This window comes from Dermochelys coriacea, chromosome 10 (genome assembly GCF_009764565.3).
Source record: "Dermochelys coriacea isolate rDerCor1 chromosome 10, rDerCor1.pri.v4, whole genome shotgun sequence".
NCBI classification, from domain to species: Eukaryota; Metazoa; Chordata; order Testudines; family Dermochelyidae; genus Dermochelys; species Dermochelys coriacea.
The window spans coordinates 50,654,614-50,676,585 of NC_050077.1; the positions used below are offsets into that span (position 1 = coordinate 50,654,614).

At 39.3% G+C, this 21,972-nt stretch overlaps 2 protein-coding genes across 9 annotated transcripts in view; one reads left to right on the plus strand and one right to left on the minus strand.

Annotated features, from left to right (window-relative positions):
- The window catches only part of NRG4 (neuregulin 4), a 67,387-nt gene extending 61,965 nt beyond the window's left edge, over window positions 1-5,422 (plus strand). For 2 of the 3 annotated variants that reach the window (XM_038418471.2, XM_043493861.1), the window contains exons 7-8: window positions 640-719; window positions 820-5,422. In XM_038418471.2, coding sequence (XP_038274399.1) covers window positions 640-719; window positions 820-833 — 94 coding nt within the window. In that variant the 3' untranslated portion in view covers window positions 834-5,422. Of the gene's footprint in view, window positions 1-639; window positions 740-819 lie in introns of those variants that run through there. The other variant, XM_043493860.1, reaches the window with a different exon arrangement.
- Window positions 1-21,972, minus strand: part of FBXO22 (F-box protein 22) — an 82,513-nt gene that overhangs the window by 54,061 nt on the left and 6,480 nt on the right. The window contains exons 4-9 of one of the 6 annotated variants that reach the window (XR_006274775.1): window positions 19,878-19,973; window positions 18,505-18,669; window positions 17,320-17,485; window positions 8,159-8,421; window positions 5,177-7,414; window positions 618-4,976 (exon numbers count right to left, since the gene is read on the minus strand). Coding sequence is in view for 1 of the 6 variants with exons in the window: in XM_038418467.2 (XP_038274395.1) it covers window positions 14,153-14,579; window positions 17,320-17,485; window positions 18,505-18,669; window positions 19,878-19,973 (854 nt within the window). In the remaining 5 variants the exon portion in view is untranslated. Of the gene's footprint in view, window positions 1-617; window positions 7,415-8,158; window positions 8,422-13,264; window positions 14,580-17,319; window positions 17,486-18,504; window positions 18,670-19,877; window positions 19,974-21,972 lie in introns of those variants that run through there. The other 5 variants (XR_006274774.1, XR_006274773.1, XR_006274772.1 and 2 more) reach the window with 5 other exon arrangements.

Below are 21,972 nucleotides of genomic sequence, written 5' to 3' on the forward strand. Positions count from 1 at the left end.
ACATTGTGTGGAGGAATTAAAGTCACCACAGGACAAAAACTGGACACAAAAGAGCAAAACTGGCAGCTTCTGTCGAGACAGATGTCTAAAGTGTTTTAAAAAAAAAAAAAAAAAAAAAGAAAGTCAAGATGGTGAGCTAATGTATTTTATTGGATCAACTTCTATTGGTGAAAGAGACAAGCTTTCAAGCTCCACTGAGCTCCTCAAAAGAAGGTTAGCTACATTTAAAACAGCTGTGTAGAAAGCATCCCTTTCTTCAGCATTTTGAATGGGCTTTTAGCAGATTTAAATGATTAATTAGTTCAAATTGTATTATAGTGACCAATTACATAATAAAGGCCTTAGAGACAGCCCACAGCAACATTAGCTGGGACCCATACACTGGAGTTCCAATCCTGGTGTTGCTACAGGCATGCTGTGTGGTTTTGAGGAAATTTCTTCTGTTTCCCCCCTACCTCACAAAGGGGCTGAATATTAAAGTTTGTCAAGTGTTTTGAAGTTGCCAAATACTAATATTACATTGTTAGTGAAAGCATCATTCATTTACTGAGTCTTTCTTCTTTGACCAATATTTTCTCATTCTGTGTTTCTTCATCTCTCCTCCATCCCCCTTTTTCTGGGTTACTTATTCACGGTCAGGAAGGCCAACACTCGAAGGGCTAGCGCAACAGAGCGTGGTGCCAGCCTGGTTGAGACTACCAGCAGCAATGGCTGCAACAGTGAGTACATTAGAAATTAAGTGGCAGGGTTATTTTGGGGATGGAAGAGAGGAGTAATTGTTATTAAAAAAATTTTTTTTTTTTTTTTTTTACTTTTCAGAAATAACAGAATAAAGCAATAAAACAGGAACCATGGGAGAGCAACATGCAGAGGAACCATAACAACATACCAGGTGCTGTGGAGGGTCTGGTAACCAGGATGAACAAAGAAGAAATTAGATACAAATAAATCTGCTAATGTACTGGGAGAAGATGGCACATAGATCATAATAAGGAAAAATAGTTACATTTATCAGAGTGCCTGATTACTTTCAAAGAAGGGAAGTCACATTGTAGAGAAATCATTAGAACCATTTTTGAACCTTCTGTGTGCTTTCCCCTGACAAATGTATTGCAGACTCTGTGCAGCCAAGTAGTTCTATCAGGGAGTTCTTTCTTTTTCAATGCAAAGACAGGGAGCATGAGAATCTTTGAGGTATTTCACCATGTAAAGAGTATATCATCTTAAGAGGTTTTCACCAGATCATCCCCTTCTCACAGGAAAGCTTGAAAACAGCACAAAGAGGTCAAGGGACTGTCTCAATCCAGTGGTTTCAAAACATATCTGGGATATATGTACAGAATTTGGCTGACTTCAGACATACTCACCAGATGTGGATAAAAGGGCCTCTCCCTCCACTTTCTCTCCAGCTGATATAAGACCTACATTTTTGTTTTAAATAGTGATTCAATGGTTCCTCACACTGTCTAGAAACATCACTTTGTTGGCCAGCCTCCTAGCTAAGAGACTTCAGCTTGAAGTAAAACAGTGTTAAGATGATGAAATTCATAACAGTTAAAGGAAATCTACTGGGCAGAGTAATTACCCTGTGCTTGGTATATGCTCCTAACACAGGACAAAGAGCCTTTCCCAGTGCTATTCTTCCTGTCTTGACATTTTCTTCTGAGGATCTCATTGCTGAGGGAGATTTAAATCTCACCTCAAATCCTACAGCTGATAGATCAGACAGTAGAAAGGAAGAACCCAATTCCCCTGGCTCATATTTGAAACAAAATCTTTCACAGCTCAGTTTACTGGATTCATGGAAGAATGTGAAGCCATTTGTGAGGGATTATTTGTTTTATTCATATCCCCATTTGCTGTTCATGCAAATAGATTATATATCTCTGTCTGCTTGCTTAAAGGATTTTCTGACTGAGGCAAAGAGAGTTGAGCTTACATGGTCAGTCCCTATTCCTAGCATGACAACACTTAAAGATTTGTTTGGTTGTAGGAGGCATAGCAACTGGGACCTGAATAATCCATTATTTGAAAACCTTATAGTATTGAATGATGTAATTAGCAAAAACAAAATTTCTTTCAATAATGACAAAAATGGAAACTTATGTACCAATACACTATGGAAGGTTTATAAAGCAGCATTGAGGGGGAAATTAATTGAGACATTCTCTAGAATTAAAAGGGGAAAAAATACAGAAGACAAGTTTTTTCTCTCTGAAATAAAAAAATTAGAGAAGTTACACAAAAAGACAGGTGCAAGGAAAATGCTGGCTAAGCCTCCCTCCCTTAGAGGGCAACTCTCTGTTCTGTGGCCAGAAAAAATAGAATATATTGTATATCAGTTTAAACAAAAGTACAATGGGATGGGAAACAAGGGCCATAACAATTCATCATATAGGCTAAGACAGGAAAAAGAAAAAAATACTATGATTGGTATCAGAAAACACAAGAGTGAAATGCACTGTCATACAAGTTCTTACACTGGAGAAGTTGGGCTCCCAGTTATACCTGAACATCTGCAGAAAGAATTTAAGGAAGTCAAATCAGTCATTCAAAATATGCTGTCAAGTAAAGGACCTGGTCTGGAAAGGTTCTCAATTGAATTGTACAAATCTTCGACTTATCAGCTTTCCCCCAAATTTCTAAGTAATTTTCAGGACTTCAAAACATTAGCAGATATGAAGAAAGAAGTCAATATTGCTGTGATTTTAAAGGCCAAAAGATATAAGATTGAATATACTTCACCTATGCACATCTCATTGTCAAATATGGAATTTAAGAGTTTTGCAAAGGTGTTGACAGAATCATTTATGCTTAAAATAACTAGTATATATCAAATGGGATTTAATCAGGGAAGACAGCTATTAAATAACATTCATAGGTTACTGATTGTGATCCATTCAAGCCTATCAAAGATAAGGAGGTCAGGTATGTTACTTTCACTAGATGTGGAAAAGGTCTATGAGCAAGTTAAATGGAAGTTTATGAAGGGATTAGGTCTAGAAAGTAAAAGAAAAAAATGGACTGAAATCTTATACCAATCTATAAAAGCTAAAGAAAGAGTCAATAATAAATATTCAGAGCCGCTCTCATTTTGTAGAAGCCTATGGCAAAGTTTTCCACTATTCCCCACCTTGTTTGTATTAACCAAGAAACCATTTACACAGAAAATTAGAAAAATTAAACTAATACAGGATTTAAATGCAAAGAAGTCAATCCATAAAATAGCATTCTTTGTGGATGAAGTCCTATTCATGATTGCAGAATCCCTCAAAAGAATGGCATTTAGGGAGGTCATAGGTTTTAAAATTAATTATACAAAATTGCAAGTCATGTCAGTTTGCCTTAAAGATCAATGTCAGACAAGGCTACAAATTAATTTTAAATGCAAGTTAGCCAAACATCACATACAATTGTGTAGTGGTCAATGTTATTTTCCATTTAATAACATTATATGAAGCCACCACCTGTGCTTGTTAAAAAAAATTAAAAAGTGATTGAAAAACAAGAGATGATTATAGTCATTTGGCAACATTATTACCATAACAATAATGTTGCTCCTGAGAATCACCTTCCTCTTCCAGAATATTCCAGTAAAGATTTCCCATAAGATGTTAGAAAATCCTCCAGCTCATTTGGGGAAACAAAATGGCTAAAATTAACAGGAAGACTCTTTCCAGAACTAAATCATAAGGCAACGTGGCAGTGCCCCATATAAAAGGTTCTTACTGGGTGACCCACCTTGAACATTGGTAACAAGGTACACCAGAGAGAGAGAGAGAAACAAGTGGAAAGAGAACAAGAGGAGTTTCCTATTCTACTAATTGCTTTGATTTTTATTCCCAAAAATCAAGGGGAAAACAGAAGGAAGTCTACTTGGTAGAAGTCTACTTCTTACCCTAAAGTTACAGGAGAAAATAAGGGTTAGAGATAGACCAGAATCTCCCAAACTTACTGCGATAAAATGGAATTCTAGTCTTCCTCAGATCTTTTGGGTTATTTTTTGTCTTTAAGGAAAGGAGATGAGCTTCTGCAGAATGATGGTTATTTAAAAAGGGAAACTAGTGGACAGATGAAATACAGAAAATGTTTGTCCCATTAGAAATCCTCACTTTTAATTACTTAATATTTAAAAACCATTCATACTATGAGTTGCTTTAGTTAGAGCCCTCACAGAATTGGAAAAAATAATTATGAAATCTAAGGGATCAGAAGATATAATTCCTGCCAGGTATTTGGTAATGATTAAATTATAAAATTAGATACGTAAGTGGGAGGAGTAGTTGTGTGAAGAGATCTTTCATGAACAGTGGTCATGCATGTGGCCTGGAGCAACTTTCTCTTTTATGGTAACATGTAGAAAAACACAATACAAAATCATATTGCACTGGTATTTGACTTTCTTCAGATTGAAACATTATAAAGATGTTTCAAATATTTGCTGGAGGAATTGTGGATTGGTTGGTATTCCTTCCCCCTCCCCGCTTCGGACTACCCTAAAAATCCAAGCATACTAGTCCGGAAACACTGTCATTCACTGGCAGTTTTACTGATGTTACCAGTTAAGCACCTATTTAGACCACAAAACCCTGATTTCTTAACACACTTATTGTTAGCAGCTATATGCTCAGTTGCAGAGCTATGGAAAAATAAGAATTCCTCTAACACCCCCCACCCCCAATATAACACTGGATAAGTCAAAAGAATCTAGGATAAAGCATTTGTCAATTTTTTTCCATTAAGAGTAATGCTAGACGGTATGAAATCCTTTCAGGCATAGCTGCCTTTCTTATAGTTTGAAGATAAAAATCATTCCAATATCAAAAGGACACTGAAAAAATTTAAACAGTTTTTCTTTATTATACTTAAAGTTACCCATTTCTCATATATTCCTAAAGTATATACCTGGTTTTGCTTCCTTTTTGTTTGTGATCATAGTCTGTGTAAGCTGATGTATCTATGTATCCATATCTCAACTACAAAGCACAAAATAAAAAAGGTTAATAAAATACTTAGCGTAGGTAACGTAGCAGCTCTTTCTGTATTTGGGACCAATGCTTTTTCCAGAAATGTTTGCCAATTTTCCTACTAGTACATGAGCCCTAAAAATGTGGCTGGGCACCCACTCACGGGATTTTTGAAAGAGTCCTACTATATGAATTCCTGTTCTACTGACCATTCTTTTCTCCATCACAGCATCCACTACTTTGGCTGTTACTTCTGGGTATTCTGTCACTTCCCTCAATCTTCGAGGCAGGTTGTAAGAATTCCTCTTTCCCCCCCCTCTGCCTGTGTACTCCCAGGACAAAACTTCTTTTAAAAAGACATTTGTAACTTTATAATTGCTAAGATGACTTGGAAAAGGTGAAGTGAACATAAATAATTCAGTGATGTTTGCCAGAGCTTGCAGCCAGTCTGAAAATAAATAAATAATAATTACATCAAGAAGTGTGAACTGCCCTTTCATCTCAATAGGTTTCAGTTAACACCCCAATTATAGCACTTCTACGGTGCGATTTTTCAAAAGTGCTTAAGTGATTTAGGAATGAAATTTATGCTCCTAAATCACTGAGGTGTTTTTGAAAAAGCCCACCCCATGTCACCTGTTTCACAGTGGATAATTCTAGCAGAAACATCCAGTTAATGTGCTTTCTCTCATAATCTGAAACTGACTTCCACCTCCTCCTCAAAAACAAAGCTTCCAACCGTCCCCTATGCAGCTTCTGAAACCTCCAGCTTCTACACTGCAGTTACATGTTGTCAATACAAAAATCCACTATTTAATAAAAACTGAAAATGTGGGGACAGCATAACAAATTAAATTCAATATCAAAATAAACATGAGGGTTCCTGTACTAAATGGTCTTATTTCTGTATTTCATTATAAACCATCATTATTTAAACTTAAATGGCCATGAAAACTTCTATTGTGCCACAGAATCCAGCAACAGAGCCACAGAATTTAGATCCAGCCTGCCCTGTTGCATAGAGGGCACACCTCTGAGCAGCCAGTTAGGGAGTATACTTCCAAACTGGATAGCCAGAAGTGAGGGCTGTTCAAAGCTGATCTGATGTGTACCTAAACAGCATCATTTATCAAATGCAGACTAGGTCTGACTGACAGTTGTGCTCAGGGGACAGTAACATACCACATGATCTATGTTCAAACAAAACAGCTCAAATTTCATAGCTCCAATGTGTGCAGTTGCTACTTGTATTTGTGAGCCACCCACTAGCTGAACCACATTCTTGTAAAACATTCAGTGAATAATTTCAAACAAAGAATAGATTCATGAAAATCATGATCTAGGGTTTATCTGGTCCTGCTAACACTTGCAAAAAGTACATCTGCCTTGTCCACACTAGGAACACTAAGAAAGCAAAATCTACCACCTTTTTTCCTAGTATAGATGCGCTGTGAATGTGCCAGCCAAAGTTTTCTTTCCCGGAAACACTCATGAAAAAAATATCAGCTGACCGGGACATTGATTACATTTATTTAGCTTGTAAAGCACTTGGAGACTCTCTGATAGATGGTGCTACAGCAGTAAAGAAGTTTTACATAAAGCATGTACTTACACATATTCACTACCTTGCGGCTACTCAGATTGGGCCAGGTGCTGGGCAAACTTCTACACATGTGTAAATGTACTCATCTGAGTAGTCCTATTGTCTTAAATGGGATGACAAATATTTTATTTTGGAAATTTTTTTTTTTTTTTAAAAAAGCTCTCTGACTTCGCCATGAATGCTTCATATTTGGAGGAATTTGGAGATTTGTCAGAAATAGCCCTTCTTAGATAAATGAAGACTAAAAAAAAAATCAATTTATTGACTTATGGTCGAAATAGAAAACTTCTGTCTCTTCCAAAAGTGGAGATAAAATATGATGAAAAAATGAAACAGTACATGAACAGAGTATTACCCATTTTTTTCTTGGCAGGACGTCAGTGAATTCCAAGATCCCATTTGATATACAGCAGAGCTTCATTTTTACCTGAAAAGTAAATGAGAAAATGAATGTTTTTAATCACCTGATTTTCCAAAATTTGTAGTTGAGGTTCAGTCTCACCAGGCACCTTTGCTGTACCTGAAAGTCAGACTGTGGTTTAACCATTTACAGGATTCTAGTATATTGCTCTCCTCCCCACCCCCCGCCCTCCCTAAAGAGGGCATGACTCACCAGACCCAGAGTCTTCATCTGTTAAAATAAAGCTTATTTCAATATTAACCTGAACCAAAAGGAATCTGCCGGCACAGAAAATGACAAAAAAAAAAAAAAAAAGCAGATTTACTGTTCCTAAGGTTTTAATTGAAATCCCTTTTAGATGATGCAATTGTGAAGATTTAGTATCATATGATTTGTGGTCTCTTTATCTTCATCAGGTTATTCTTGCTTTCTTCCAAAGGTCCACTATAAGAACACACAAGGGATAACGAGAGGATTCCTTATTCCCCAATTAAGCCTTATGCCAGCTGGGCTTTTTGAGGGAAAACAAACATAACATGAATACTCCATGCACTATACCTACATATAACACCCAACACTATTTTAAAAAAATGTTTCAAATATATTGTAAAAACAAGCATGAAGTTGCCATTGCACTTGGAAGGGCAGGAAAATGCATCTTAATATTTGAGTCCCTGATTCTGGAAAACATTCCTATTCAGGACAACACTTAAGCAGGTGCTGAAGACCAACTAAAATCAATAGAATTTAAGCCAGGCTTAAGAACTGTCCTCAACAGGCATGGACTTTGCTTAAGTACTTTCCTTGAATTGGGGGTTGAATGCCCAAGGGAAGACTTCAAAGTATTTTTGTAACAAATAATAGAATGCATTTTGCAATAACTTTCAAAGTTTCGTACTTTTCCCATGCATCTTAATTCTGGAGCCACATTTCCTCTGCTGAAGTGCATTATGTCAAACTAGAAAGTGTCAGTCAAATGGAAGCTTCACAGAGGGAACACCAGAGCCAATCAGTTATGAAAGTATGAAAATATGGGCCATTAGTTCTAAAAACAGGGTAACTGTCATTTCAATGCTTTTTCCTGTGTGATTTTACATATATAGTTTCATAATTACATATATAATTTCCTGTGTGATTTTACATATATATTTATTTGGCTATGCAACAATCATTTCATTTTTCCGTTACCTTTTACGGTTTTACGCAATCCAATAGTATTCTCATCTAGAAGATGTAGGCTATTCATTTTACAGTGGTGTAAAACAAACATTTAAGAACGTTCTGATCATATTCAACGTGTGTAGAAGCAGGATCATATTTGCTTCCTATAAACCAGAAGTCATAAACACCACTTTTGGCCTGCAGGCCTTGTGCCTTTGAAGTGTTCACTTCTTCCTTTTTTCACCAAACTGATCTCCATTCTGCTTTGTGTCAAGGACGAGATGACATGCCTGCAAGAGATGCATTGCAGTCAGCCCTGAACTCAGCAATTCTGAGTATAAATGTTTCTCAGGGAAGTCTCTGAAAAGCCTGAAGGCTGCCAAGGAAGCCTTTTAAGTTCTTGCTCATTTCACTCTTTAAATGATTATTGTCCAGCCTTAAACCTTCTGGTTTATTTTGTTTAGTGGCACATGGTACAATTAATTAATTTACACAAAATTCCAAATTAATAACCGGGGAAGAGCACAGTAACGCCTTTTGGTACATTCCATACTAAGTTTACACAAAACTCAAACACTGGCATTTATTAGGTTTTGAACAGATTTTTTTTTTTGCTTCACTCAAAGAGTCCTGGCTGTTTTGGGAAAACTGCATTATAAAATGAATGAAACATTTTCCTTATCTAAATTTTCACGAAGTTAAATCATAGCACCAAGTAGCCAGAAATGACTGAATGTAACAAAAAGAGGAAGGCACCCAACTCCCTCTGAAAGGCCTCTTTTAACATCATATCTTAAAAGGGCAGAACAAACTGAATACCACAATTAACAGCTTTAACATCCAGTAGGATAATTCAAGAGACCCATACTTACTAATCTCCTGCTTTAAAAAGCAACAGTGCAGAGTACAACTTGGTATGTGTGACATTATTGACATGAACTGTGATCGTATAGATCATTCTTGCAACCACGGTCCTATAGTTGCACCAAATCTTATACAAAGGAGGTCAAGAAAGGTGTCTATAGAAAGGTTGTAGTTTGTTGGGTATGATTATGCAGTTTCTTTTGTATGTATCATTTTTCTATTTGAAATTATGAATATTGGTTATGTACTTGTATCTCAATGTGTTTGATTCTAAGTAGCCTCAGTGAAGCATTTGGTCAGCTCTTGAGGAAGGACCCAACTAAAACCTCTCCAGCACATCATTAGGGATCTATGACCTATTCTGAAGAACAATCTCTCACTCTCACAAACCTTGGGAGACAGGCCAGTCCTCGCTTACAGACAGCCCCCCAACCTGAAGCAAATACTCACCAGCAACTACACACCACACAACAAAAACACTAACTCAAGAGCTTCTCTCTGCAATAAACCCCATTGCCAACTCTGTCCACATATCTATTCAAGGGACACCATCATAGGACCTAACCACATCAGCCACACCATCAGGGGCTCATTCACCTATACATCTACCAATGTGATATATGCCATCATGTGCCAGCAATGCCCCTCTGCCATGTACATCAGCCAAACTGGACAGTCTCTATGGAAAAGAATAAATGGACACAAATCAGACATCAAGAAGTATAACATTCAAAAACCAGCAGGAGAGCACTTCAATCTCCCTGGACACTCAATAACAGACTTAAAAGTGGCAATTCTTCAACAAAAAAACCTTCAAAAACAGACTTCAACAGTAAATTGCGGAATTGGAATTAATTTGCAAATTGGACACCATCAAATTAGGCCTGAATAAAGACTGGGAGTGGATGTGTCACTACAAAAAGTAATTTTCCCTCTTTTGATATTCACCCCTTCTGGTCAACTGTTGAGAATAGGCCACTTCCACCTTAATTGAATTGGCCTTGTTAGCACTAACCCCGCACTTGGTAAGGCAACTCCCACCTTTTCATGTGCTGTAATATATATACTGCTTACTGTATTTTTCACTCCATGCATCTGATGAAGTGGGTTTTAGCCCACGAAAGCTTATGCCCAAATAAATTTGTTAGTCTCTAAGGTGCCACAAGGATTCCTTGTTTTTATTCTCAGTAAGTGCCCAATCAAGAAACACTTAACTGACAATGGATTTTGGGAGACGCTAGTCCACATGTGAGCTTTCCTGGGAACATTCAAATTAACATATAAACAATGGTGTTGGCCTACAAAAAGCTGAATCATTCAAGGACATGTGACTTGCCCAGGTGGCTACAAAATCCATCTTATTGTTGTGATTTTGCACAGAAGAACAAAGGGGTTTCCGCCCACAAGAGAGAATATAAAAGGCCCTGGAAGCCCCTCCATTTTGTCTTCAGCTGGCTTAAGAGATGGCCTCTCCACCCCAAAAAGATGCCTGAAAGAAACTGGAACAAAGGACAGTAACTACGGGGGTGTGAGTGATTGCTGGACCCAGACTAGGAAGGCGTCCAATCTGTGAAAGCAGCTTATTGGAACATCTCTGGGGGTGAGATTTAATCTGTATCAGTTTCTTAATGTATTAGGCTTAGACTTGTGTGTTTTGTTTTATTTTGCTTGGTAACTTACTTTGGTCTGTTCTCCAGCCAGCACACTCAAAACTCACTTAAAATCACTACCAGTGTCTCAAAGCAATCAGCTGTGCACAGATCCTGTTCAACTACGCCACTGTGATGGGTTCAATCATAGAAACCCCCTTGGGATTGATGTACTGAGACTACCTCTGAGCCTGTTTTCTCTGGCAGTTTGGGCCTTCAGAACCCTGCCTTGTTGAGCTAGATACACTAATCCGCTGCAACACAGACCCAAGGTCTGAACCACGCGCCCCAAAACTTCAGACTTAACTGAAAATGGCTTAGCAAGTGCTCCTGTGTCTAGCACCCAGACATCCAGTGGGATCCAAACCCCAAATGAATCTGTTTTACTCTGTATAAAGCTTATACAGGGTATACTCATAAATAGTGGGCAGACAACAACACGGTTAGAGAGGTATGCACAGCTGTTTGCTCCCCCAGGTATTATTTACTTACTTACTCTGGGTTAATTAATAAGCAAAAGTGATTTTATTAAATATAAAAAGCGGGATTTAAGTAGTTCCAATAATAACAGACAGACCAAAGTAAGTTACCAAGCAAAATAAAACAAAAAACGCAAGTCTAAGCCTAATACATTAAATAACTGATATAGATTAAATCTCATCCCCAGAGATGTTCCAATAAACTGCTTCACAGACTGGACTCCTTCCTAGTCTGGGTCCAGCAAACACTCACACCCCCGTAGTTACTGTCCTTTGTTCCAGTTTCTTTCAGGCATCTCTTTGGGGTGGAGAGGCCATCTCTTAAGCCAGCTGAAGACAAAATGGAGGGGCTTCCAGGGCCTTTTATAGTCTCTTTCTTGTGGGCAGAAACCCCTTTGTTCTTCTGTGCAAAATCACAGCAATAAGATGGATTTTGTAGCCATCTGGGCAAGTCACATGTCCATGAATGATTCAGCTTCTTGCAGGCCAACGTCATCATTTATATGTTAGTTTGAATGTTCCAGGAATGCTCAGATGTGGACTGGCGTCCCCCAAAGTCCATTGTCAGTTAAGTGTTTCTTGATAGGACTATTCTCAGTAAGTGCCCATTCTCAAGAAGCTGACCAAATGCTTCACTGAGGCTACTTAGAATCAAACACACTGAGATACAAGTACATGGCCATTATTCAGAACTTCAAATACAAAATGATACACATACAGACAGCAAAATCATAACCAGCAAATTACAACCTTTCTATAGACACCTTTCTTGACCTCTTTTGTACAAGATTTGGTGCAATTATAGGACTGTGGTTGCAACAATGATCTATATGGTCACAGTTAATGTCAATAATGTCACAGTATGAATTCTTCTAGTTTTAAAAAACCCAAAGAAACAGCCAATACAAGAGCTCTGTCTAAAGCCCACCGATGTCAATGGAAAGACTTTGAATCAACTGAATTTGAATCATGGCCACACACTATAAACTCCTCTATAATAATTTCAATCATAGAGCAAATGATTACCAAATGCACTGAAACTCCAGATATTCTCTTCAGGAAAAAAAAAAATCCAATCTGCTGCATTAAGTGTCTGATTAATGAAGAGAACAAAAGCTGCAAGGGCTCAGCAGCTCTTGTGATGAGGCTACATATCTGAAATATGTGCCCTTTAAAAAGTTCTTATACAAGCTTTCCTTCAGCTGCTGCTGAATTATACTGCTGCTGATTCAGCAAGAATTTCAGCATCATTGACTAGGGAGAGGTATATAATTTTATACCATAAAGTTTCTGAAGAAACCTGTGACAAATGTCTGTGGGAGCACAAAGGAGAAAAAAAATAAAAGGTAAAAATAGCGGAGGATGAAGAAATACAATATATACATCCAAAGTTAAGTGTGGTCACATCAAAGCAGTACAGTGTTGAGGCTTTACCAAACATAGGATGGAAGAAATGCAGAAAGCTGATGTTTTCTAAATGCCAAAGTAAAATGGTAGAGAACTAAATGACCCACCTGACTTCTCCCTCAGGACAAAACAAGCTAGTCCTGATGTAACTATGAGCATAAAATTCCCTTGACATGTCATATTGCCAAAAATTTTCAAGGTGTGTACTATTGATAGTTACTTTCAACCATTTCCAGAAACATAAGCAGTATGTCCTAGAACAAAAAAAAGACTCCCTTTCCTACAGAAGATCAAATAACTATAATGGATCAGAATTTTCCTCCCATTTTAGAGCTTTCTCTGAGAATTCCCAATCTGCCGATGCCAACATAGAACATAAAGGATAGGATAAGTTGCCTGATTTGGTATTAGAGACAGCATGAAATATCTGCGTTATAATAAAGCTATACTGTGTTTTGTATAAAATTCTGCATTTACTCATTCTGACTTTATAAATTCAGTATCTAGTGAAGTTAATATTTTGTCAATCCAGCTGTATTGCTCCGAGTGAGTAATAAGAGAAAAACTGCATTAGAAAACTTAAGTCCAAAGCAGCCTGGGAAAAATTCTCTGTTCATTATAGTAAAAGTGAGAAATATACAACAAGCAACAATAACTAATTTACAAGAAACATGGCTTGGTCTAGGCTTGGCACACATTTTAGGGTCAGTAAAAACGTCCAAAACTCAAGGAACTTGAGGCCAATGGAATCGTTTCCATTTTTATTTTTAAGCTTCTACAGGACATTTTAAAACCCTTTGCAGCATCTGCAACCTCCAAAATGCATCATTGTGCTTGTACTGGAGAATCCCAAGAGCAAAGGTGATTGGTCCATTTTCATTGTCCAAGCCGAGAAATGCAAAAGTAAAACAGCAGACACAGTAAAGAGTATGTCAGATACTTAAAATTGTTTTAATCCAAGGTGTTCTTGAAGAGAGTCAGTTTGTAACCTGAGTGTCCCTTTAAATTGTCTTTTTTCCTCTAAATATAGAAGACACTGTACCTTGTACATATATCTTGTATATTATTTAATGAACACTTCATGATTATTGCCCAAATATTCTCACTCACTTGACCTAATAAAGAGGTATTATTGCTTGTAGGTAGGGCCCAGTTCTGAATCTGGATGGAATGTACATATTTCTATTGAGAGAAGACTCAGGTAAAGGTGGAACCAGACACATACCCATCAGTAGCTTTTTAAGACTTCTTTATGTATAAGAGATCACATCAAATTACTGATGGTTCCCTTCTCTATTCGGTTGACTGTTGATGCTGGACTACACTGCACACTCTTCTAGCCTTAGGAGAAAGAAGCTTCCTTCTATTGTAAAATCTGAACACATGTACATTTACCTGCAGTTCTGACTTTTGCACAGTATTACACAAAATGCAAAGCTTCCCCATACCTACTACTGCATTAAATGCTATCCTGACTACACGATTTATAACATTACAAAAATGATTACTTTAGATTTTGGAAGGTGCTTTTATAGTATGTATGTACATCATTCCAGATTTTTCAGTTTTCTGCACTGGAAACAACCAAGTAGCTCAGTTGGTGTATTTAAAAAACAACATGTTTAAACTTGGCTTGCTTTAGTTGAACCAAGATGAATAAGAGTCATAACTGTAGTATAACCATGGAGCAGGTCATCCTTTATGTCATTGCATTCTCTCAGTATGAAATTCCCAGTGACTATTCGATCACATCCTATTTCTCCATGTCCAAAAAAGCCAAATAGGGGAACATTAGGGAAAAACTTCCTAAATGCATCTGCTTCAAGATTCCTTCTGGTTTTATAATACTGGTATCCCCTGCCAACACATGCAAACATGAACCCAATGGTATTGTGCTCAGGAATGTTTGCTGCTTTGAGACGCTGCATTGCTGCTTCTACAGTCCGTTCATCAATTACATCCTGGTCTAACAAAACTGTAGCACTCTGTAGCTGGGGTCCACTGAAAGCCAATCCAACCACACCACAGGAATCGCCAGCCTCAGTGTTACTGAAAGACAACATACACCAAATTAGAAAAGATGCCAAAGAAACTGCTCTAGATTTAAATACAGAGGCTGCACGAGAAAATTATACAAACTGAACACCCAATATAGATGACAATATTCTAAAAAGACAGTCACCCACAAAAGCAACAAAGATGCTCCAATAAGTCAAGTCAAAGGCAGACTGGCAGACACCCCCTATTCACAAGCCAATGGCAAACCTTTCCTATGCCTCAGCAATGGAAAGATGTCCTTCTTGGACATTTGGCATAAACCCATCTTTGAGCGCAGATAGTGACTTGATCTGTGGGATCACCTAATTAGGTGCCAGGTTCAGTAGTTTGCAGGGACTGTGCATCTATTAAGTCCTTGAAATTATATAGGTCTGATACGCTCTGGACTAATTATTACACCTTAACCCCGATATAACGCGGTCCTCGGGAGACAAAAAAAATCTGACTGTGTTATAGGTGAGACCGTGTTATATTAAACTTGCTTTGGCTCTCCCTGTTCTTTGTTCCCTCCAGAGACACTCGTCCCTAATCACCCCCAGGATCCCACCCCCTACCCAACCCCCCTGCTCCCTGACTGCTCCGACCCCTATCCACACCCCCTGACAGACACTCACCGACAGCGGCAGGAAGCAAAGCAACGTGGCACCAACCCACTCCACTCCACCACCTCCCAGCCACGGCGCTCTGCTTCCCACGCTGGTGAGTGCGGGGAGGTTGGGGAAAGGATGTCCTCCGCACTCACTGGCGGCGGGAAGCGGAGTGACGCGGCCCCGGCCCCAGACATGTGGCTGAAGGGGGGGGGTTGGGAAAGGTTTTGCGTTCACCTGCGGCAGGAAGTGGAGCGCAGTGGCTGGGAGCTGGCAGAATGGAGCAGGCTAGGGCTGGGCTGCTCCGCTTCTGCTACTGCCGGGGAGTGCAGGGGGATCTCTTCCCCCAAGCCCCCTCCCCCGAGCAACACGGCTTGGGCCAGGGAAGCAGAGAGGGCTGCTCCAGGCCCCCCGCTAATTCCCCTGGGTCACTCTGGGACTGCGAGGCCCCCAAAAGTGCCCCCCAACAGCTCCTGCCTCCCTGGGCGGGGGGGGGGAGGGAAGAGCTCCTGACCACCGCCGAGACCTGCTGCCCCTTATCCAACCCCTCGGCCCCGGCCCAGCACCCTTAACACGCTGCTCAGAGTGACGTTTCGGAGCTTTACCACATTGTACGCGAACCTGTGTTACATCGGGTTGCATTATCTCGGGGTAGTGGTGTACTCAGAATTCAAGTAACAAAACTGGGCAGCAGGAGGAAGAAGATAGACAGTAAAAGCTCGTGATTGCTGTTGCTTCTCCCCTTTTCTTAGTTACCAGGAAATGCTGGCTTTAGGGGTTATCTTAAGTTGTGATCTCATAGGCATAATGGACATATATTGAGGTCTGCCCTCGTTGGACCCTTCCCTTGGCAAACATACTGTATCACAGCATTCTCCAATTTGCAATACCTATGCACAATGGGGTTTAAAGAGTAATTCAATCATAACATTGTCTGAGCATCCATTACTATAGCTGCTAGGGCTGTCAATCACAGTTAATGTCTGAGATTAATTGAAAGTAAAATTAACACATTAATCACATACCTGTGGGTGGGGCGGGAGGCATCAGTGGCAGAGGGGCTGGAGCAGCCCTAGCCTGCAGCTCCCCAGACAGTGGGGATAGGGATGGAGCTCAGCACCCCAAACTCAAGAGTGACTGAAGCCCCATACCCCCAGCTCTGACCCTATATTTGAAAATACAGAAAAGCCTCAAAATATTTAAATTGTATTCTAATAATATTTAACATTGCGATTAAAATTGTGATTAATTATGATTAATTTTTTTAATCGCTTGACAGCCCTAGTAGCTACGTATTGAAGCATCTTATTGCTAGCCTCAGTCTCTACAATTTTCCAAAAGTTAGGAATCTCAGGCCACAGAATTTTCAGAGACCCAGGGGATTATCACCGATATCTCAATGCCTAACAAGAAGAAATTAAATAGCTGTTTCACATTACAATGGACAAAAACGGAAGTACTACACTTAAGGAATAATTTAACCCACAAATTGGAAGACATGATAGCAGCCAGCTACAAACACACCAATGATAAAATCGGAAATGTAAAGCTTTTATAAACTGATTGGCAAGACTGGCCACCCTGAAAATGAACGAGCAATTACAGCGTTACTATATAACGCATAATGAGAAAGAAAAGAGCACAAATGCTGAAGAGTAAAGCATTCAAAAGGCAGAATCGATTTCAAGCAAAGAACTGCCAAACTGGAATAAACTCATACCATTAGAGAATCTTCAAAGAAGGAAATGTCCTCTATAATTCACCTGAAAGTTGCTCTCTAGAATCCAAGAGATAACACTACTTTTTGTAACAGGACACAAAGTAAAGCCATATGACAAAGTCTGCAGCTTTTCCTACTGGAGTACAGCAGCAGCAGCCCTGTATCATCTTTCCCATTACATATTTCACTGCGATTTCAAGACTTTCCTTAATACTTCATTACTACTATGAAAAATAACACTGGTTAGAAAAAGGAAGTCCCTGGATATTTCCTCTCCCCCCATAAAAATGACATCACTGTGCTTGGATGGTGCCTTTCACAGATGTCTGACTCAGCCCTATTCACAGAGGTTTCATGTCCAGTGCTGTACCCTTCTACAATTCCACAGTGTTTCATCACAAATTAACCTGAAAGAGATACCCACTTCTCAGAGCTCAGTGACGTCAAGCTCTCCACATGCCCCCCAGCCAAGATGATACTTTTTTCATTTAAAGGATTGATTATCTGATGAAGAAACCGATTAGCTCCTGGCTTCCAGGAATTGTAGACAAATAGAAGAACCACACGGAGCTCCGGATTATTTTTAAGTCCTGGGAATACAAAAAACAAACAAACAAACAAAATTTTTACCTTTAAGGCAGGGTCTCAGTCTCCATTTGAATTATTCTCATTATATTTATTTTACTCCTACCTACAAACGCGTTCAGTAATCCTGCCTAGCTCACTGCTGTTGCAGCAATGGGGAGAAGCAAGTCATCCTGTGCCCTCAAGTGGTGCGCTAGAGGATTTGCATTTTTGAAGATATATATTTATTGATGCATACACACACACACGCCCACCCATTAATGAATGCTGAGATTCTCCTCTATAGTGCTCAAAGGCTGGCTCTGTTAGCAGGACAGTACAGAACCCCTCTGGCTCTCATCGAATCCCTCAATATTTAGTGTTTTGGGGTTTTCCAGTCACAGATGAGGTACCTGTCAATTTGCAGAAGTGTGCAAGCTCAAACACAAACCGGCCAATATACTCTTCACAAGCAAGACATTTCACTGAGTACATAGTGTATTGACTGTATTTTATTTTATATTCACCAGGGGATTCTTGCTCTCTTCCCCACACCGCCACTCCTCACCATGGCATACAATTTGGGGACTACGGATGTTGAAGTATGAAACAAAAAAATACCCCTAAGCCCCAGTTTAAAAAAAACCCAAACAAGCTGAAACATTTCCAGTTGCACAGCCCTGATTAGTGTGATGACTTTTAAATAATGCAGGAAGCTACCAAAAGAAACTGACTGTACCGGGGATTGCACCATCCCCACTCATGTACTGAGCTGGAACAGAATTGCTCAAATTTAACTGAAGAGATCCAAGATCACCTCTCAAGATTACACTTTGCACTTTAGCACCCTGCTGTGTGGGACAAAGTTATCAATCACTGGCAGCCTTGCATTTATATGGTGGTCCATGCTTCCAGGGAAGCTGTGCCAACCCATCCAGCAACTTGAGTTTTGCAGTCACAAATACAATAACTCACTTCACACAGAGCCCCTACAAAACTGAGGCTACAGCACAAAAAGTATTTGATATAAAATTAAATGACTTGCCTGCTTCAGTGAATTTGCTTTCATCAAAAACCCTATTCTTCAAGTCTTTAAAAAAGTGAAAGGTCTGGATTTTCACACCATCAATTTTAGGGAACAATAAAACAAAGCCAGCTTCACCATCTTCGATTTCTTGAGGTCGATTGCTGCTTGAGCCCATTGGAGTAACTGATAAAGAAGCGTAATGTGAATATCTTGTTTATTTTGATTAAAATACTTTTGCCTACATAATGACATACATAAAGGGAAACTGGGTAAAAAAAAAAAGGGATGCAAGTGCTTTTGAAAATATTACCTACGATCAAGATGAAAGCGAGTCAATTTAAAAACAGTCTCATTTGATACAGCTGATCCCTCCCAATTTCTGTGGGTTTACAATCATGTGTTCATACTCTTAAAATGTGATGACTCACTCAAACTGGGGAAAGTATGTACAAAGAGTCAAATGCACAAGTAAACTGAAAATAAAGGAAAATTCCCTCTAAATTCTTTCAGTGATAGCCATTGCATGTTCCTTGTCACACAGAAAGTGTGGGGGGAAAAAAGTGCTATTTTAAAATTCAATGTGCTTCTTTAAATTTTGAACAAACAGATCCAGGGGAATTTGGCCAAGTAATCTGGATTGATGAGTTTATTAGAGATCTCTCCCATATTTGAAGAGTCTTTTCTTAACATACAACTAGGGGACTGGTCAGAAATATGACCCCAACCAAAAAATGTAATGTGTGCTTCATGCTATCCTCTGCCTAGGAGATACAGAGAGTTCAGCCTCTGACCTCTCTGCATAGTTACCTCTTATTTTGTAGCTGCAGTCATAGCAAAGATTAAGAAATGTGAATACTGTATAACTCGCTTGGACACAATGTATCACTTGGATCTTAAAATAATAAAAACACCATAATAATTGGGTGTGAAGTGAATATGATCACAACTGGGATAGAGATTACAGTGCTTTCCGAAGTTTGGTCAAGTCTGCTAGACACTGACCTTTATATTTGACTGCTAAGTAGGTTTCTCGAGAAGAAATTCCATACCAGCCATCAGCTGATACTGAGGCCTTTGATCCTAGTTCAAATATCTAGAACATCCAATTTTTTACAAAGTCAATCTTTTCTATGCAGATTGAAAAATGTGGGTTAAGAATTTTCAAGTCATACCATGTAACTTAGCAGCAGTATCATTATCATATTTAAACTGTGGTAGACATTGAGCAATTTGGAATTAGTAGACAGTGAGATACTAGTATGTTCTACATACAAATCTGTAGGACTGTGCCTCAATTTGAAAGCACTTGGGAGTCTAATAAATAGCAGTCTGAAAAAGTTAACCATCTGGTATGTATCTTGAAATCAGGCTGTTATATTGCTTCCTCTTACCTACAATTCCAGGAGTGACCAGTCCCAGAACTTGGCACCGTTTCGGCAACAGCTTTTCTAGTGCAACTGCTGTTTCTTTACTATTTCTTTTCCTTGCTGTAACAGAAGAGGGGAAAAATTAAGGCACAGAAAGGTTAAAGTGATTGGCCACAAGTTATACAGAGCCTCTGTCTGTACTCAAAGACCTCTACCCTATGCAGCAATAGAATTGACTTTGCATATGGATTAAAACAGTGCCTTACCATCAAACCCATGTTATCAAACAATGCAGCTCATTGGCCACCTCATTCAGCACATGACAAATCCTACACAGCTAATGTATATTACAGAACTATAGTACACAGAACAGGAAGAACTAAATATCCTGAATAGGATGAGGTAAAAATGAGCTCTAGTACACCATGAGGTATAGGTTTCAGAGTAGCAGCCGTGTTAGTCTGTATTCACCAAAAGAAAAGGAGTACTTGTGGAACCTTAGAGACTAACAAATTTATTAGAGCATAAGCTTTCGTGAGCTACAGCTCACTTCATCGGATGCCGTCAGTGGAAAATTTGGTATAATGAGGTATAATGGTATGAGGTGTAATTATTGTTAGGGCAGTCAAGCGATTAATCACGCTGTTAAACAATAATAGAATATCACTTATTTAAATATTTTTGGGTGTTTTCTACATTTTCAAATAAATCCTCACTTAATATGGTCCCAGTTAATGTTGTTACGTTGCTGATCAATTAGAGAACATGCTTGTTTAAAGTTGCGCAATGCTCCCTTATAACGTAGTTTGGCAGCTGCCTGCTTTGTCCACCGCTTGCAGAAAGAGCAGCTCGTTGGAGCTAGCTGGTGGGGGCTGGGAACCAGGGTGGGCTGGCAGCCCCCCATCAGCTCCCCTAAGTTCCCTGTGCTGCAGCCGCCCAGCAGGCTATCAATTGCTGGGCAGTTCAGCTGTCCCTCCCACCACTGCCCTGTGCTGCTCCTGCCCTCTGCCTTGGAGCTGCTCCTAGGAGCCTCCTGCTTGCTGTGGGGGGGAGAGGAGGGAGGAGGAGAAAGAGGGGTGCTAATGTCAAGATGACCTCCTCCCACTTTACCTCATCTGCACAGAACAGTGGGGGGGGGGGAAGGGAGGGACACAACAGGGTTCAGGACAGAGGGAGCTTGCTGGCAGCAGCTGCTGTCTCAACTTGCTGATCAACTTAAAAAGGCAGTGTACATAGAGTAGTGTCAGTGTACTTAAAGGGTCAATGCGCGTCTCTCTCTCTCTCACACACTCATGGTGTATGTTTCTGTCTCTCTGCCATGCTGTCTCCCCTCCCTCCATTTGTGCTGCCTTGTAGAGTGCGAGGCTACATCAACAATGTATTAACCCTTGAGGGCTCAGCTGAGTGCTAGTTCATCAGTTAGCAGTAAGGCATTCCCTGGGAAATATCCCACCCTCTGACTTCACCACGTCAACCAAGCTTCACAATCATCATTGCTCTGAACAATATTAAATTGTTTGTTTAAAACTTACACACACATATAGTCTTGTCTGGTGAAAAAAAAAATTTCCCTGAAACCTAACCTCCCCCCCCATTTACATTAATTCTTATGGGGAAATTGGATTCGCTTAACATTGTTTTGCTTAAAGTAGCATTTTTCAGGAACATAACTACAGTGTTAAGCGAGGAATTACTGTATATTGATTTCAATTACAACAGAATACAAAGTACACAGTGCTCATTTTATATTTATTACAAATATTTGCACTGTAAAAACAAAAGAAATAGTATTTTTCAATTCACCTAATACAAGTACGGTAGTGGAATCTCTATCATGAAAGTTGAACTTACAAATGTAGAATTATGTATAAAAAGACCCCTACAGTCAAAAACAAAACAATGTAAAACTTTAGAGTCTACAAGTCCACTCAGTCCTACTTTTTGTTCAGCCAATCGCTCAGACAAATAAGTTTGTTTACTTTTGCGGAAGATAATGCTGCCTGCTTCTTGTTTACAATGTCACCTGAAAGTGAGAACAGGCATTTGCATGGCACTGTTGTAGCTGGCATCTCAAGATATTTATATGCCAGATGCGCTAAAGATTCATATGTCCCTTGAT